This window comes from Pleurodeles waltl, chromosome 5 (assembly GCF_031143425.1).
Source record: "Pleurodeles waltl isolate 20211129_DDA chromosome 5, aPleWal1.hap1.20221129, whole genome shotgun sequence".
In the NCBI taxonomy this organism is placed as follows: domain Eukaryota; kingdom Metazoa; phylum Chordata; class Amphibia; order Caudata; family Salamandridae; genus Pleurodeles; species Pleurodeles waltl.
This window is the reverse complement of record NC_090444.1, coordinates 1,803,449,638-1,803,465,313: the sequence shown is the minus strand read 5'-3', so window position 1 is coordinate 1,803,465,313 and position 15,676 is coordinate 1,803,449,638. Positions and strand designations below refer to the sequence as shown.

Sequence of the window (15,676 nt, the reverse complement as noted above, 5' to 3'; positions counted from 1 at the left end):
GCTACACATGCCATCGAACGGAAAATGTCACTTACACAGTGTACATCTGTTCGTGGCATTAGTCGCTGCAGATTCACATGCGCCCACCCGCCTCCCCGGGAGCCTGTAGCCGTTTAGAAGTTGTTCTCTTCCAGGGGATCCTCATCAATAGTCATAAACATTGAATATTCCCGCCCTTGTGCGGGGACCCCGGAGCATATATAAAATACACACCTATTATACATGTGTAAAACAGCAATGCAGGCTATAATGTTAAAACAGGCTAAAATGCTTTATTTCTATGAAGTTTTTATTTTTTTATATTATAAAATTACAATAGAGAATAAATATCTACCCAAGCCCCCAAAACTGGGCTTAGGGAAGTAAGCAGCAGTAAACTCTAGAGAAAAAGAGAAAAAAATTGCATTGAAAAACAATGGAGCATTCTTAGCCAATAGGCTGCATGCAGGTTAACACAGGAGAACCATAAAAACTTTGGCACCGTGCCTTTAAGACCCTGAGCACCTCCAGTATCCCACCATGCCTCAGGGGTGAAGGAAAGGTGATAGTTGGTTCACAGTTAGGTCAGTTCTTTTTTCCGGCTTCTTCTGAGAGGATCCTGGAGCATTGAGCTCTGTTTTTCTGAGTTTTTCTCAGAAAAATCCTTTAAAAAAAGCGTTTTTTCCTTTTTCATTCGACAAATAACATCTTTGTCTGAGCTTGGCAGTTTTTTCCTGACAGAAAAATGCCTTCACTTTTTGTCAAATGCCCTGCTTGTGGGAAGAAGGCCCAGTCAGACCCACACTTTCTGTGTATAGTGTGCCTGCCTCAGGGTCACTGCCCTGACACTTGTAAGCACTGCAAGAATATGTCAAAGAGGACTCTGAAAGACAGAGAAAAGATCAGGCTACATGGGCTTCAGGAGAGGCAGAAAACATCGTCCTCTTCACTTCCCAGACAACCAGCAGGCCATTCTCAGGAGAGAATGGCTAGGTCGACGTCAGCAGGTAGGAAAGTACCTGTTTGTTCCCCGTCGTCGCTACCACCGTCTCACCGGCATAGATCGCCGTCGACGGCGACACATCCGACGTCGAAGGAGACGGCGTCGAGGGAACACCATCGCAGGGGCAGGTCTCCGTCGACGGCAGCCCGCCGATCGACGTCGAGCCATCGCCGGCGTGCCCGGTCGCCGCCAAAGGCTGTGCGCCCCCCGACGTCAAGAGACACAACGTCGAAATCGCCACGACGGCATGAGAGACATCCGCCGTCGGCTTCCCACCGCTCCACGTCGAGGCACACGACGGCGAGCAGGTCGAGGTCCAAAGATCGCCGTTCGACGTCGAGACACTCAACTTCGAGGCATGAGCAACCGGTGGGGCGCCCTTCGACGTCGACTCAGCCATCGACGTCGACACAGGTTTTACCTGTCCCGCAGGGAGTAGAACATCGCCAGACAAGGCCGCACCATCTCCAGTGGTCTCCATACCGAGCGACTCTTCTCGGTCAAGAGCGGCATCATCTGGGCATGTCTCGCCCATCAATCTATCTCCAAGATGGCTGGAGAGCCTTAACAGACCAGCGGCCTCCCCAGATTCGCAATATTCGCGAATGTACTCGCCTACTGCCTCCCTGCCAAGAACGCCATCACCGACAGCAAGGGCAGGACGGGCTCGTTCTGCTCCTCGTCAACCGGCCGCGAGGCCTGGGCGCTCTGCTACAGCGTCTCGCAGCAGGTCTCGTTCTCAACGACGATCCAGGTCTCGTTCACGAAGAAGATCACCCTCTTGGTCGTCGTCAGGATCATCGGTCGGGCGTTATTCACCCACCCTAACAGATTCACCACCTGCTAGGGTCTCACCGGTGGATGACATTACCACGTTTAACGAGGTACTGCTAAGAGGAGCGCAGAAACTAAACATAGAAGTTCCAGAGCCATCTACCTCCTCGTCAGTCATCTTTGAGACTCTACAACAGAGATCAGCATAAAAAAAGCTGCTGCCTCTAGTGCCTGGTTTGTTGCAGCCAACCATGGACACTTTTCTGGCCCCAGCCTTGCTCAAATCTGCCCCGGCTAGGATTCTCAAAAAATACAAGGCTCCCGAACAGGACCCTCTGTTCCTAAGGAAGGATCCGCCACCGGACTCGGTAATATTAGCCGCAGCCCGAAAGACCCACTCGGTGGCATCATCATTCACGGTCCCCCCGGATAAAGAGAGCAGGCATCTAGACTCTCTGGGGAGAAAGATATGCGGGACGGCGGCTTCGGCAATGAAAGTCTCCAGTGCTTCTGCACTCCTGGGCAGGTATGATCGTTCTCTGTGGGACTCTCTCAATAGATTCACAGAGAAATTGCCCAGAGAGGACAGACAAGATTTCCAAGAGATCCTGCAAGAAGGATGCCTGGTATCCAACCAGGTTATCAGCGCGGCAGCAGATGGGGCGGATTTAGCTGCACATGGGTACGCGCATGGAATCTGTGCAAGGAGGTCTTCCTGGCTGAGGCTTACTGGTTTAAAGCAGGAAGCACAACAACGCATCCTGAATCTCCCTTTCACCGGGAACTCTCTATTTGGTGCCCATGCAGACGAGGAAATGGCCCGCATGAAGACCGAGGTGGATACCATGAGGGCAGTGGGCCTGGAAAGAAAGAAAGATTTCAGGCGGAGGTACAGGCCTTATGACAGGCGCCCTTTCCAGCAGAGGGTTCAAACCCCTCACTGGTCCCAAAGGTCACAGCAGCGACAGGGACGCCCTCTTTTTCAGCGAAGGAACACAAGGGAGCGAGGGTCAAGTAGACCTCAGCAGTCCACTCCGAAAGCACCCACCAAACAATGAGATCTTGCTTCCCTCGACACTGTACACCACTCCGGTGGGGGGAAGTATTACAGCTTATCTTCACGAGTGGCACTCTCACAAGAGACAAATGGGTGCTCAATATTGTCGAACATGGCTACTCTTCTTTTCAAACCGCCTCCACCACACTTGCCGCCAACCAAAGGCAATCCATCTCATCTCAGCCTGCTGCGCAAAGAGGCTCTCGCCCTCCTAAAAAAGAATGCCATAGAAAAGGTTCCACCTGCGCACAGAGGAAAGGGGGTTTACTCCTGTTACTTTCTGGTGGCGAAGAAGGGTCGAGAGGGCGTTTTCAGGCCAATTCTGGACCTACGGCTGCTGAACAAGTATATAAGGAAACAGAAGTTCAGGATGCTGGCGCTTCACCAGATTTTCCCTCAGCTACATCAGGGAGACTGGATGTGCTCCATCGACCTGCAGGATGCGTATTTTCACATCCCATTAGCTCCCAAACATCAAATTCCTGCGCTTCCAAGAAGCGTTACAGCACTACCAGTTCAGAGTTCTACCATTTGGCCTGAAATCTGCCCCACGCGTCTTCTCGAAATGTATGGCAGTGGTGGCGGCACATCTTCGAAAACAAAAGATAAATATATATCCATACCTAGACGACTGGTTACTGAAGGCTTCTTCTCCGGAGCAGGCGAGAAGCCATCAGGACATTGTGCTTGGAGTTTGCGAGTCTCTAGGTCTTCAGGTCAATTACCAAAAGTCAACCTTGAGTCCAACACAGAACCTTCACTACCTGGGAGCTATCATAAATACAGAACTCCAAAGAGTGTATCCTTCGGAGGAACGACTATCCTCAATAGACAGGAAGTGTCAGGACCTGTTGAGAGCCAACGCACCTACGGCACGTCAGGTGACATCGCTGCTGTGCTCCATGGCATCATGCATTTTTATTGTCCCAAATGCCAGACTCCACATGAGGCCCCTCCAAGAGGCATTGGAGAGCAACTGGAGCCAAAGGACAGGTCGCTGGGAGGACAGAGTGCGACTACCGGCGGTAGCACTTCAATCATTGAGATGGTGGATGCACAGACCTCACCTGTCAGTGGGTGCTCCGTTTCACCAGGTACTTCCATCCGACACCCTAGTAACGGATGCGTCTCTTCAGGGATGGGGGGCTCATCTGGGTCCCCTTCAAGCTCAGGGCCTGTGGTCAGACAAGGAAAAGCAGTACCACATCAATCTGCTAGAACTCAGAGCGGTCCATCTGGCTCTCAAGTCTTTCATACCACTAATTCAGGGGAAAACTCTCCTAATACAAACGGACAATACAACCACAATGTATTATTTGAACAAACAGGGGGGAACGAGATCCCTACCCCTATCTCGAGAGTCCCAAGCGGTATGGCATTGGCTCCTGGCCAGAGGAATGTCACTTACAGCGGTCCACCTGCCAGGTCAGCAAAACGTGGAAGCAGATTTTCTGAGCAGACACCTAGAGGACGCTCACGATTGGGTCCTACACGGCAAAGTCGCAGAATACATCTTCGCGCAATGGGGTCGGCCTCAACTGGATCTCTTCGCAGACGAAGTAAACAAGAAATGCCCAGACTTCGCATCCAGGTTCTACCGTCAGGGATCTCGAGGGAATGCCCTGTTGATCGACTGGTCAGGGATATTTCTCTACGCCTTTCCACCGATTCCCCTCACACCGGCAGTGATCAACAAACTTTAGAGATACAGAACCACAATGATTCTCATAGCGCCACAATGGCCCCGTCAATTCTGGTACACAGATCTCCTCAACCTGTCGGAAAAACCTCACAGGAGGCTGCCGTGCAGACCGGATCTTCTGAGCAGAATGGAGGGCAGAATTCTACATCCCAACCTACCCTCTCTGAGCTTAACAGCATGGCTCCTGAATTCCTGCAGTATGGGCACCAAGGGCTCTCACAGGAGTGCATGAACATCTTGAAAGAGTCCAAACGGCCTTCCACCTGGCGTTCTTATGCTTTTAAGTGGAAGAGATTCTACATATGGTGTGGTCAACAAGGTCAGAATCCCATACGGGCTCAGGAGGATGTCATACTGTCCTATTTGCTTCATCTAGCAAAGTCTGGTCTGCAGGTATCATCTATTAAGGTACATTTGTCTGCTATTACAGCCTATCGCAAGTCACCTTCTCAGGAATCCTTTATGAAACCTGTAGTCAAGGATTTCTTAGAAGGTTTGAAAAAAGTTTTTCCGCCCCTTCGGAGACCTTCTCCTCCATGGGAACTAAACATAGTATTGGCAAAACTTATGGGCCCTCCTTTTGAACCTATACATAAGGCCTCTTTACAACACCTTACGTGGAAGACGGCTTTTCTAGTGGCCATTACTTCAGCGAGGAGGGTCAGCGAAATCCAGGCTTTGTCTTCCAAAGAACCGTACACGGTTTTTCATGACAATAGTGGTTCTGCGAACTCACCCATCTTTCCTTCCGAAGGTGGTGTCAGAATTCCATATCAATCAGACTATATCTTTACCGACTTTCTTTCCCAATCCGGAGACTCCGGCAGAGAAAGCATTGCACTCCTTAGACTTGAAAAGAGTGCTGAAATTTTATCTGGATAAGACAAAATCGATTAGACACTCTAACCGCTTGTTTGTAAATTATGGTCATTTGAGGACAGGAGAGGCAGCATCTAAACGAACGATATCAAGATGGATAGTTTCTTGTATTGTTAATACTTACCAGCTAGCTAATAAACAATTACTAGCGAGGCCTAAAGCGCATTCCACAAGGGGAAAAGCGGCTACTGCTGCCCTCCTTAACAATGTTCCAATATCTGAGATTTGTAAGGCTGCTACATGGAAGTCTGTGCATACGTTTACTAGACATTACTGTTTAGACTCAGATGCAAGAGCGGATGCCCAAGTGGGGCAGGCCTCTCTGAGAAATTTATTTGCATAATACGTATCTATTCCTGCACTTCTATCGGACAGTCCGCAGGGTTTAGGGATGGGCTTGCTAATCTATTCAATGTTTATGACTATTGATGAGGATCTGCTGGAAGAGAAGGATAAGTTACTTACCTGTAAATCCTAGTTCTCTTCCAGGGGTATCCTCATCAAAGTCATAAACAACCCACCCTCCTCCCCGGACGCACGTCTCCTAGAAGTGCAGGACAGACTGTATTTTGAATCAGTTACACAGATTGTCACCGTAAAAAGAACTGACCTAACTGAACCAACTGTCACCTTTCCTTCACCCCTGAGGCATGGTGGGATACTGGAGGTGCTCAGGGTCTTAAAGGCACGGTGTAAAAGTTTTTATGGTTCTCCTGTGTTAACCTGCATGCAGCCTATTGGCTAAGAATGCTCCATTGTTTTTCAATGCAGTTTTTTTCTCTTTTTCTCTAGAGTTTACTGCTGCTTACTTCCCTAAGCCCAGTTTTGGGGGCTTGGGTAGATATTTATTCTCTTGTAATTTTATAATAGTAAAAAAAAAAAAAAATAATAGAAATAAAGCATTTTAGCCTGTTTTAACATTATAGCCTGCATTGCTGTTTTACACATGTATAATAGGTGTGTATTTTATATATGCTCCGGGGTCCCCGCACAAGGGCGGGAATATTCAATGTTTATGACTTTGATGAGGATACCCCTGGAAGAGAACTAGGATTTACAGGTAAGTAACTTATCCATCTTGAACATTTGTAAATTTGTAATTATAAATACATTATGTACATACGTACTCACTCCATTGCATGGGCACTATTACGAACATACACAACTCCTACCTCACCCTCTGCGGGGAAAACAATCTAAGCTGGAGTCGACGCCCATGCGCAATGGAGTCGAATTGGGAGGAGTCCCTCGATCTCGTGACTCGAAAATACTTCTTCGCCATCTAGTGTTGGGCTCGGAGTGTTACAAGTTGTTTTTCTTCGAAGAAGTCTTTTCGAGTCACGAGATCGAGGGACTCCTCCCCTTTCGGCTCCATTGAGCATGGGCGTCGACTCCATCTTAGATTGTTTTCTTTCCGCCATCGGGTTCGGACGTGTTCCTTTTCGCTCCGCATTTCGGTTCGGAAAGTTAGTTAAAATCTCGGAAAATTCTACGGTATTGTTTGTGTTCGGTATCGGGTTAGTTACAACAGATCGACACCGAATTTTTGAAGAGTTCCAGTGGCCCTTTGGGGTTTTCGATTCCCCGGCGGGGCCTGGTCGGCCCGACCACGTGTGTCTTCAAGGCTAATGGAACGGACCCCATTCCGCTTCTGCCCGAATGTCGCAACAAGTATCCTTATACAGATCAGCATCTGGTCTGTAATTTGTTTGTCACCAGAACGCAAAGAGGATACCTGTGAGGCCTGTCGAGCGTTTCGGTCGAGGAAGACGTTAAGAGACTGAAGAGCAAGAAGACTACAAATGGTGTCGGCGCTGACAGGACAACAACACTTGGAGGAAGAGGAAGAAACCTTCTCCATCGCGGATTCGGACTCTGACGAGGTCAATCCCGAACAGACGTTGAAAACCGTGAGTAAGACGTCACAACACCAAACTCACGGAAAAACCGCTAAAGCCCAGGGGACGCCACCGCCAGCAGGCCATGGCTTAACCCGAAAAATAAGTGACCGACTATCGGCACTGAAAAAGGGCATGCATGTGTCGAAGTCATCCGACTCCGGTCGAGATACCGGCACAGAGCAGACTCGACCCGAGACACCGGGTCAGAGCAATCTCGACACCGGCACCGAAATGAATCGGCATCGAGAGATCAGTACGCTGAACATTAAAGTGTCTTCGGAGCCGAAAGACTGCCGAAAAAGTTTCCATACCGAAACATCCGGACTCGGAATCGAAATCGAGTTCCTACACCCAGGAACAGGGCCTGTCCTCACAGATGCAAGGACACAGATTCGGACAGGAACTAGAGGCAGGGGAGCCAGATTACACTCAAAGAAAGCTCCACATTCAAAAGGACACAGGAAAGATCAGTACTCTCCCTCCAATACGAATGAAAAGAAAACTTGCCTTCCAAGAGAAAGACAAGCAGCCACAGGCAAAGGTGGCAAGACAAGTGACTCTGCCACCATCTCCACAACGCTCACCACAACCATCACCAGTAGCCACTCCACCAATGATGCAGTCCCCAACTCATACAGGGATGAGTCAGGATGATCCCGACGCATGGGATCTTTATGATGCGCCTGTATCAGATAACAGTCCCGACTGTTATCCAGCGAGACCGTCGCCGCCTGAGGACAGCACTGCCTACATACAGGTGGTGTCGAGCAGCTGCGTTTCATAATGTCACCCTGCACGCAGAACCTATAGAGGATGACTTTCTCTTGAATACACTGTTGTCCACACATAGCCAGTACCAGAGTCTCCCTATGTTACCAGGAAAGCTCAAACACTCCAAAAAAGTGTTTCAGGAGCCTGTGAAGGGCAGGGCCATAACTCCAAGGGTGGAGAAAAAGTACAAAGCGCCACCAACAGACCCTGTGTACATCACGCAGCAATTAACACCAGACTCAGTGGTAGTAGGGGCAGCTCGTAAAAGGGCGATCTCGCACACCTCAGGAGATGCCCCACCTCCAGACAAAGAAAGTCGCAAGTTCGACGCAGCAGGGAGAAGGGTTGCGGCAAAAGCAGCCAACCAATGGCGCATTGCCAACTCACAGGCATTGCTGGCGAGATGTGATAGGGCTCATTGGGACGAAATGCAACATTTCATAGAACACCTGCCCAAAGAGTTCCAAAAAAGAGCACAAGAAGTGGTGGAGGAAGCCCAGAGTATCTCGAACAATCAGATACGTTCAGCAATGGATGCAGCCACACAGCTGCTAGGGACTGTAAATACAGCAGTGACCATACGGAGGCACGCATGGCTAAGAACCTCAGGATTCAAGCCGGAAATACAATAAGCGGTCCTGAATATGCCCTTTAACGGACAGCAGTTGTTTGAGCCGGAGGTGGACACTGCTATCGAAAAACTTAAAAAGGACACAGATACGGCCAAAGCCATGGGCGCACTCTACTCCCCACAGAGCAGAGGCACATTTCGAAAATCACATTTTCGTGGAGGGTTTCGGGGACAGAGCACAGAACCCTCACCCTCACAAACAAGACCCACTTATCAAAGTCAATATCAGTGGGGAAGTTTTCGGGGACAATAGAGAGGAGGACAGTTCCCAAAGAGTAGAGGGAAGTTCCAGAGTCCCAAAACTCAACAAAATAAACAGTGACTTCAACGTCACAAATCCCCAACACATGACACCAGTGGGGGGGGAGACTAACCAATTTCTACAACAACTGGGAAGAAATAACAGACATGTGGGTCCTAGCCATTATCCAGCATGGTTATTGCATAGAATTTCTACAATTCCCTCCAAATGTCCCACCGAAAACACACATGTCCAAACAACACATGGATCTCTTACAACTGGAGGTCCAAGCGTTGTTGCAAAAAGATGCAATAGAGCTAGTACCAATTCATCAGAAAGGGACAGGAGTTTACTCCCTGTACTTTCTCATACCCAAAAAAGACAAAACTCTAAGACCTATACTAGATCTCAGAACATTAAACATATACATCAAATCAGATCACTTTCACATGGTGACACTGCAAGATGTGATCCCATTGCTCAAACAACAAGACTACATGACAACACTAGACCTCAAGGATGCGTATTTCCATATACCTATACATCCTTCCCACAGAAAGTACTTAAGGTTTGTAATCCAAAGGGTACATTATCAGTTCAAAGTGTTGCCATTTGGGATAACCACAGCGCCAAGAGTTTTTACAAAATGCCTGGCAGTAGTGGCAGCTCATATCAGAAGGCAGCAAATACATGTGTTCCCGTACCTGGACGATTGGTTAATCAAAACCAATACGCAAGAACGGTGTTCACAACACACAAAGTATGTCATAGAAACCCTTCACAAGCTAGGTTTCTCACTCAACTACAACAAATCACACCTACAGCCGTGTCAAATACAACAATACTTAGGAGCAACAATCAACACAACAAAAGGGATTGCCACTCCAAGTCCACAAAGGGTACAGGCATTTCAAAACGTAATACAAGCCCTGCACCGAAAACAAAATTTACAGGTAAAATCAGTGATGAAAGTACTAGGAATGATGTCCTCATAGCCATTGTCCCAAACGCAAGATTGCACATGCGGCCCCTACAACAGTACCTAGCCTCGCAATGGTCACAAGCACAGGGTCAACTTCAAGATCTAGTGTTGATAGACCGCCAAACATACACCTCGCTTCAATGGTGGAACACTATAAATTTAATCAGAGGGCAGCCTTTTCAAGACCCAGTGCCTCAATACGTAATCACAACGGATGCCTCCATGATGGGGTGGGGAGCACACCTCAACCAACACAGCATCCAAGGACAATGGGACACTCAGCAGAGACAGCTTCACATAAATCACTTAAAACTACTAGCAGTATTTCTAGCGCTGAGAGCATTTTAACCTATAATAACCCACAAACACATTCTTGTCAAAACAGACAACATGACAACGATGTATTATCTGAACAAACAGGGAGGAAAACACTCGACACAGTTGTGTCTCTTGGCACAGAAAATATGGCATTGGGCGATTCACAACCACATTCGTCTAATAGCGCAGTTCATACCTGGAATTCAAAACCAGTTAGCAGACAATCTCTCTCTGGATCACCAACAGACCCACGAATGGGAAATTCATCCTCAAATACTAAAGACTTACTTCCAAAGGTGGGGAACACTGCAAATAGACCTATTTGCAACAAAAGAAAACGCAAAATGCCAAAACTTCGCATCCAGGTACCCACAAGCTCACTCTCGGGGCAATGCGTTATGGATGAGTTGGTCAGGGATATTTGCATACGCTTTTCCCCCTCTCCCACTCCTTCCATATCTAGTAAACAAATTGAGTCAAAACAGACTCAAACTCATACTAATAGCACCAACTTGGGCACGACAACCTTGGTACACAACACTACTAGACCTCTCAGTAGTGCCCCATATCAAACTACCAAACAGACCAGATCTGTTAACTCAACCCAAACAGATCAGACACCCAAATCCAGCATCGCTGAATCTAGCAATTTGGCTCCTGAAGTCTTAGAATTCGGGCATCTAGACCTTACACAGGAATGTATGGAGGTCATAAAACAAGCTAGAAAACCAACCACAAGACATTGCTAAGCAAATAAGTGGAAAAGATTTGTTTATTACTGCCATAATAATCAAATTCAACCATGACACGCATCTGTTAAAGACATCGTAAGCTACCTACTACACTTACAAAAGTCAAAGTTAGCTTTTTCATCCATTAAAATACATCTCACCGCAATTTCAGCTTATCTGCAAATTACGCACTCAACATCACTTTTTAGGATCCCAGTCATAAAGGCTTTTATGGAGGGCCTGAAAAGAATTATCCCACCAAGGACGCCACCAGTTCCTTCGTGGAACCTTAACATTGTCTTAACGCGGCTCATGGGTCCACCGTTTGAACCCATGCACTCATGTGAGATACAATACTTAACATGGAAAGTAGCGTTTCTAATTGCCATCACAGCTCTAAGAAGAGTAAGTGATATACAAGCATTCACCATACAAGAACCCTTTATTCAGATACACAAGCATAAAGCAGTTTTACGAACAAATCCTAAGTTCTTACCAAAAGTCATATCACCGTTTCACTTGAATCAAACAGGAGAACTACCAGTGTTCTTTCCAGAACCAGATTCTGTAGCTGAAAGAGCACTACATACACTAGTCATCAAAAGAGCGTTAATGTACTACATCGACAGAACAAAACAAATTCGAAAAACAAACAATTGTTCGTTGCTTTCCAAAAACCTCATACAGGGAATTCAATATCCAAACAAGGCATTGCCAGATGGATAGTTAAATGTATTCAAACCTGTTATCTCAAAGCAAAAAGAGAACTGCCTATAACACCAAAGGCACACTCAACTAGAAAGAAAGGTGCTACCATGGCCTTTCTAGGAAACATTCCAATGACTGAAATATGTAAGGCAGCCACATGGTCTACGCCTCATACATTCATTAAACATTACTGTGTGGATGTGTTAACAACACAACAAGCCACAGTAGGACAGGCAGTATTACGAGCATTATTTCAAACAACTTCAACTCCTACAGGCTGAAACACTGCTTTTTGGGGAGATTACTGCTTACTAGTCTATGCACAGCATGTGTATCTGAAGCTACACATGCCATCGAACGGAAAATGTCACTTACCCAGTGTACATCTGTTCGTGGCATGAGACGCTGCAGATTCACATGCGCCCACCCACCTCCCCGGGAGCCTGTAGCCGTTTGAACTTGATCTTGAACATTTGTAAATTTGTAAATATATTGCTTTAAACCACATTATGTACATACATATTTACTCCATTGCATGGGCACCATTACTATAATACACAACTCCTACCTCACCCTCTGCGGGGAAAACAATCTAAGATGGAGTCGACGCCCATGCGCAGTGGAGCCAAAAGGGGAGGAGTCCCTCGATCTCGTGACTCGAAAAGACTTCTTCGAAGAAAAACAACTTGTAACACTCCGAGCCCAACACTAGATGGCGGGATGTGCACAGCATGTGAATATGCAGCGTCTCATGCCACGAACAGATGTACACTGGGTAAGTGACATTTTCCATATATATCATATTATATTATATTCTATGTTTGAGTTGGAAGGGTAGGAGAATCAAAAAAGGTTCTTACAAGTGGATTGCATATTTTTCTCATTTGATAATTCTTGCCCCTTCTGCTTTGTTTATGACTCAACGAGACGTGGCTGCAAAAGTGAATTTATGAAATTTCTCATTGGCTGTAATTTGGCACAGCAGCTTCCTGGAGTTGCCGATATTAATTTCTGGACTTGACAAAAGAGCAGATATCTACTTAAAGTAATGTATGTAGTGCAGATTGGCTTTTAGAGCCAGGCCCAGCAGAAACTGAGAACAGGTCAGCAGATCGCACTAAGCAGGTAACATGTATTTATCTGCCATATAAGGTGACAGTAATGATAACCGGTAGGAGAAAGGAGCGTCAAAGAAATAATGCAAGGTGAAAGCAGTGAGTAAACGGTGGCTGGAGAAAAACAACAAACATCTAATTTGGTTGCAAACGAGTAAAAACAAGAAAAGTGTGAAGTTACGTTGAACAAGCAGAACAAAAGCAGCAAATCGGTCATTTTGCTTATTAGCAGCAGCAGCGAGCTGCATGCTGGCAGTAACATTATATACACATTGCCAAAAGGAGTACAAATATGAAATGTCTAGTACAGTAGAGAGTGAAGTAGATAAAGTAAGGAATATAAACTCAGTAGGAGGGAGTCAATAGCATCTTCAAACACAAAACAGTAAGTAGATTGAGTAAATAGACTAAGTTAGGAGATTAGGCCTGCAAGCCTTGAGAGTAGGGACGTTCCCTATGATGGTGCGAAAGAATCATGAGATGAAGCAGCTTCTTGCATAGGTTTAGCTTGTGAGTAGTTAATAAAGAGTAAACTATGAAAAGGGATATTTTTGATAAGGAAGGACATTTCTGATCTGTCTGAGAACAATGTTTTAAGTAGAAATGTATACATTATTATCCTGTTACTTTATTTAGAATATGGACAAAGCACAATTGAATAGAGTAAGCATATTTATTGCAGAATGGATGTTTTAATTGTTTATTGCACATCTCAGTATATTTCCTTTTATTGGTTAAGTTTCTTGCTGAATATTGCAACAAGCTGACTTCATAAGATCTTCACGTTTCTAGGCAAATGCAAGTCGGAAATTAATCTTGTGATTTTACCATGGCCTTAAGTAATGTTTTTTTTATAAGAATCCCTTTGAGTCATGAGGATTATTTTAAGTAGACATATAATGTATAAGCCTTGTCATTAAATGTTAATTTCAACACTTAAGACATTAATGGTTATTTCTTGCACTTTCTTCATTAAATTGCTTTCTTAAACTGTCAGTTCTCCTTGACATAGCCCTAACATCACATGCTCTTTGCACACTGTTTGTACTGCCTTTTCTAAGTTGTCCTGATTAACTATTGGTGTTTTCTCTCAATGGCTTTTTCTTGCTTAGTTTCACTTATTTTATTGTGTTTTACTGTATAATGTATGTAAATGTTAAACTTGTTGCACAGACATATGCAGCCTGCATGAGTCTATCATTTTGTAAATCTCTTATGGGCTCTCTTTTCTTTCCCTTTCTTCCCATGCAGAGACGCTCCCCAGTTAGCCGCCGTTCACGTAAAATCTTGGATGAGAACTTGCGAATAACCGTTGGTAATAACTTTTACCTCACAGGCACACCTGACCAGAGTAGCAAGCCTGATGTACTTGATTCGTTACTAAGCAGCACAGCCTATTTGCACAGGTAACCTAAAACTGTCACCTTTCATGGTGATGTCCTGGTGTTTAACCTTTTTCCAGAATGCCTTTATTCAAGGGCAACATCATACCGTGTGAATAAATGGTAATCTGGTCACAGCTCCTACATACATTCATAATGTTCTTATTTTCCTTTCGTCAGTAATATTTATCTTGTGTAGTATGTTAAATTAAAGAATTTTACCTGTACTAATTGGAAGACAACCCTTATTGTGTCCCTCGTGGGGTGTGTACAAACTGCTTCAAAATCTTCCTTTTTAGTGCATCCTTGTTCCCCTCCTAATTAGCTCTAAGTGCAGTGAGTGTTCTCCGACTATTATTGATAAGCATTCTGCTGTATAAGGTATACCTTATGAGAGAGGCTGTAAGCCCTCTTTTGATGGGGACTTGGGGGTGCCCCCTATATTTAGTAGCCTAGTATATGTTGCCAGTGATGCTTGCTTTGGGGTGTTTAATCTGCTGGCTGTTTGCCAACACACTCATTTGGTAAATCTTTGAATTTCCTAATCCTTTCTAGGCTCCAGATAACTCCCATTTTGGCTATTCTTATAGCATCCCATTTTTTGTTCTGTATTTTCCCATCCTTAGATTTCCTTGAGTCCCACAGGGTTGTTATTTATGTTGAGCTTATCATCCCACCCCATGTCAGTTGGCTGTTAGTCAGGCTTTAATCCCTGTCTGTATGTTTCTGGCTCACAAGTTAGTTGATAGTTGACTCTATTCCTGAATGTAACATCGGGATAATAGATGAATTTAGTTTGATATTGATCTGATGATAATTTTTATACTTCAAAATGTTTACTGTGAATCCTGCGCAAGGGAAGAGTTATTTTACTGTTTGTGAACATTTGTATACATGGACATCATATGTCAGTCTGTCTTCTGACAAATTGCTGATCACTTTCTTTTTTTTTTTTTTTTTAAATAACGGTATTGGTATTTACAAACTCCTCTCACTTTGTAGTCAGAGAAAGATAAGTAAAGTGAAATATGTGACAGTCCTGCTGGTGTATAGGGAGAGTGAAAGGAAAGGCTGTAGGATGTCATTTTTGCAACACACCACACAATTGTAAATACCTATAAATTACCCTTACACATGCAGCAGTTAAGAATGCAAAAATAAAGCAGAGTTTCTTTTTGTAATTCTGAAGGGATGAAATCAAAACATTTAAAAGGATCAAGACACTTTACTTTGTGTGGTGCATGAATGATAAATATTCTTTGAAACACATTATTTGTGTATAATATAGCATTTATCAGTAAAACTGTATGTCTGTTCAGATTTAGTGGCCATTTCAAAAGAAAAGGTGCTGCCTGTAAATGACAGTATGCTACCTCACAATGCTTTAATTACATTAATCCTGCCTGCCTCATGCCCATTAAAGCTAGATCAGTTGCAAAAGTTTGTCATTATGAAAATTGGGTCATTGTTCTAAAAGGCTTGGTAAGCACTGCTGGGGATGT

The 15,676-nt window shown here is 45.1% G+C and overlaps 1 protein-coding gene across 1 annotated transcript in view; it reads left to right on the top strand.

Moving 5' to 3' along the window:
* Positions 1-15,676, top strand: part of LOC138296816 (zinc finger protein 318-like) — a 292,496-nt gene that overhangs the window by 82,827 nt on the left and 193,993 nt on the right. Inside the window, exon 2 of the mRNA XM_069236270.1 lies at positions 14,044-14,198. Within this exon, the coding sequence (XP_069092371.1) occupies positions 14,044-14,198 (155 nt within the window). The remainder of the gene's footprint in view (positions 1-14,043; positions 14,199-15,676) is intronic.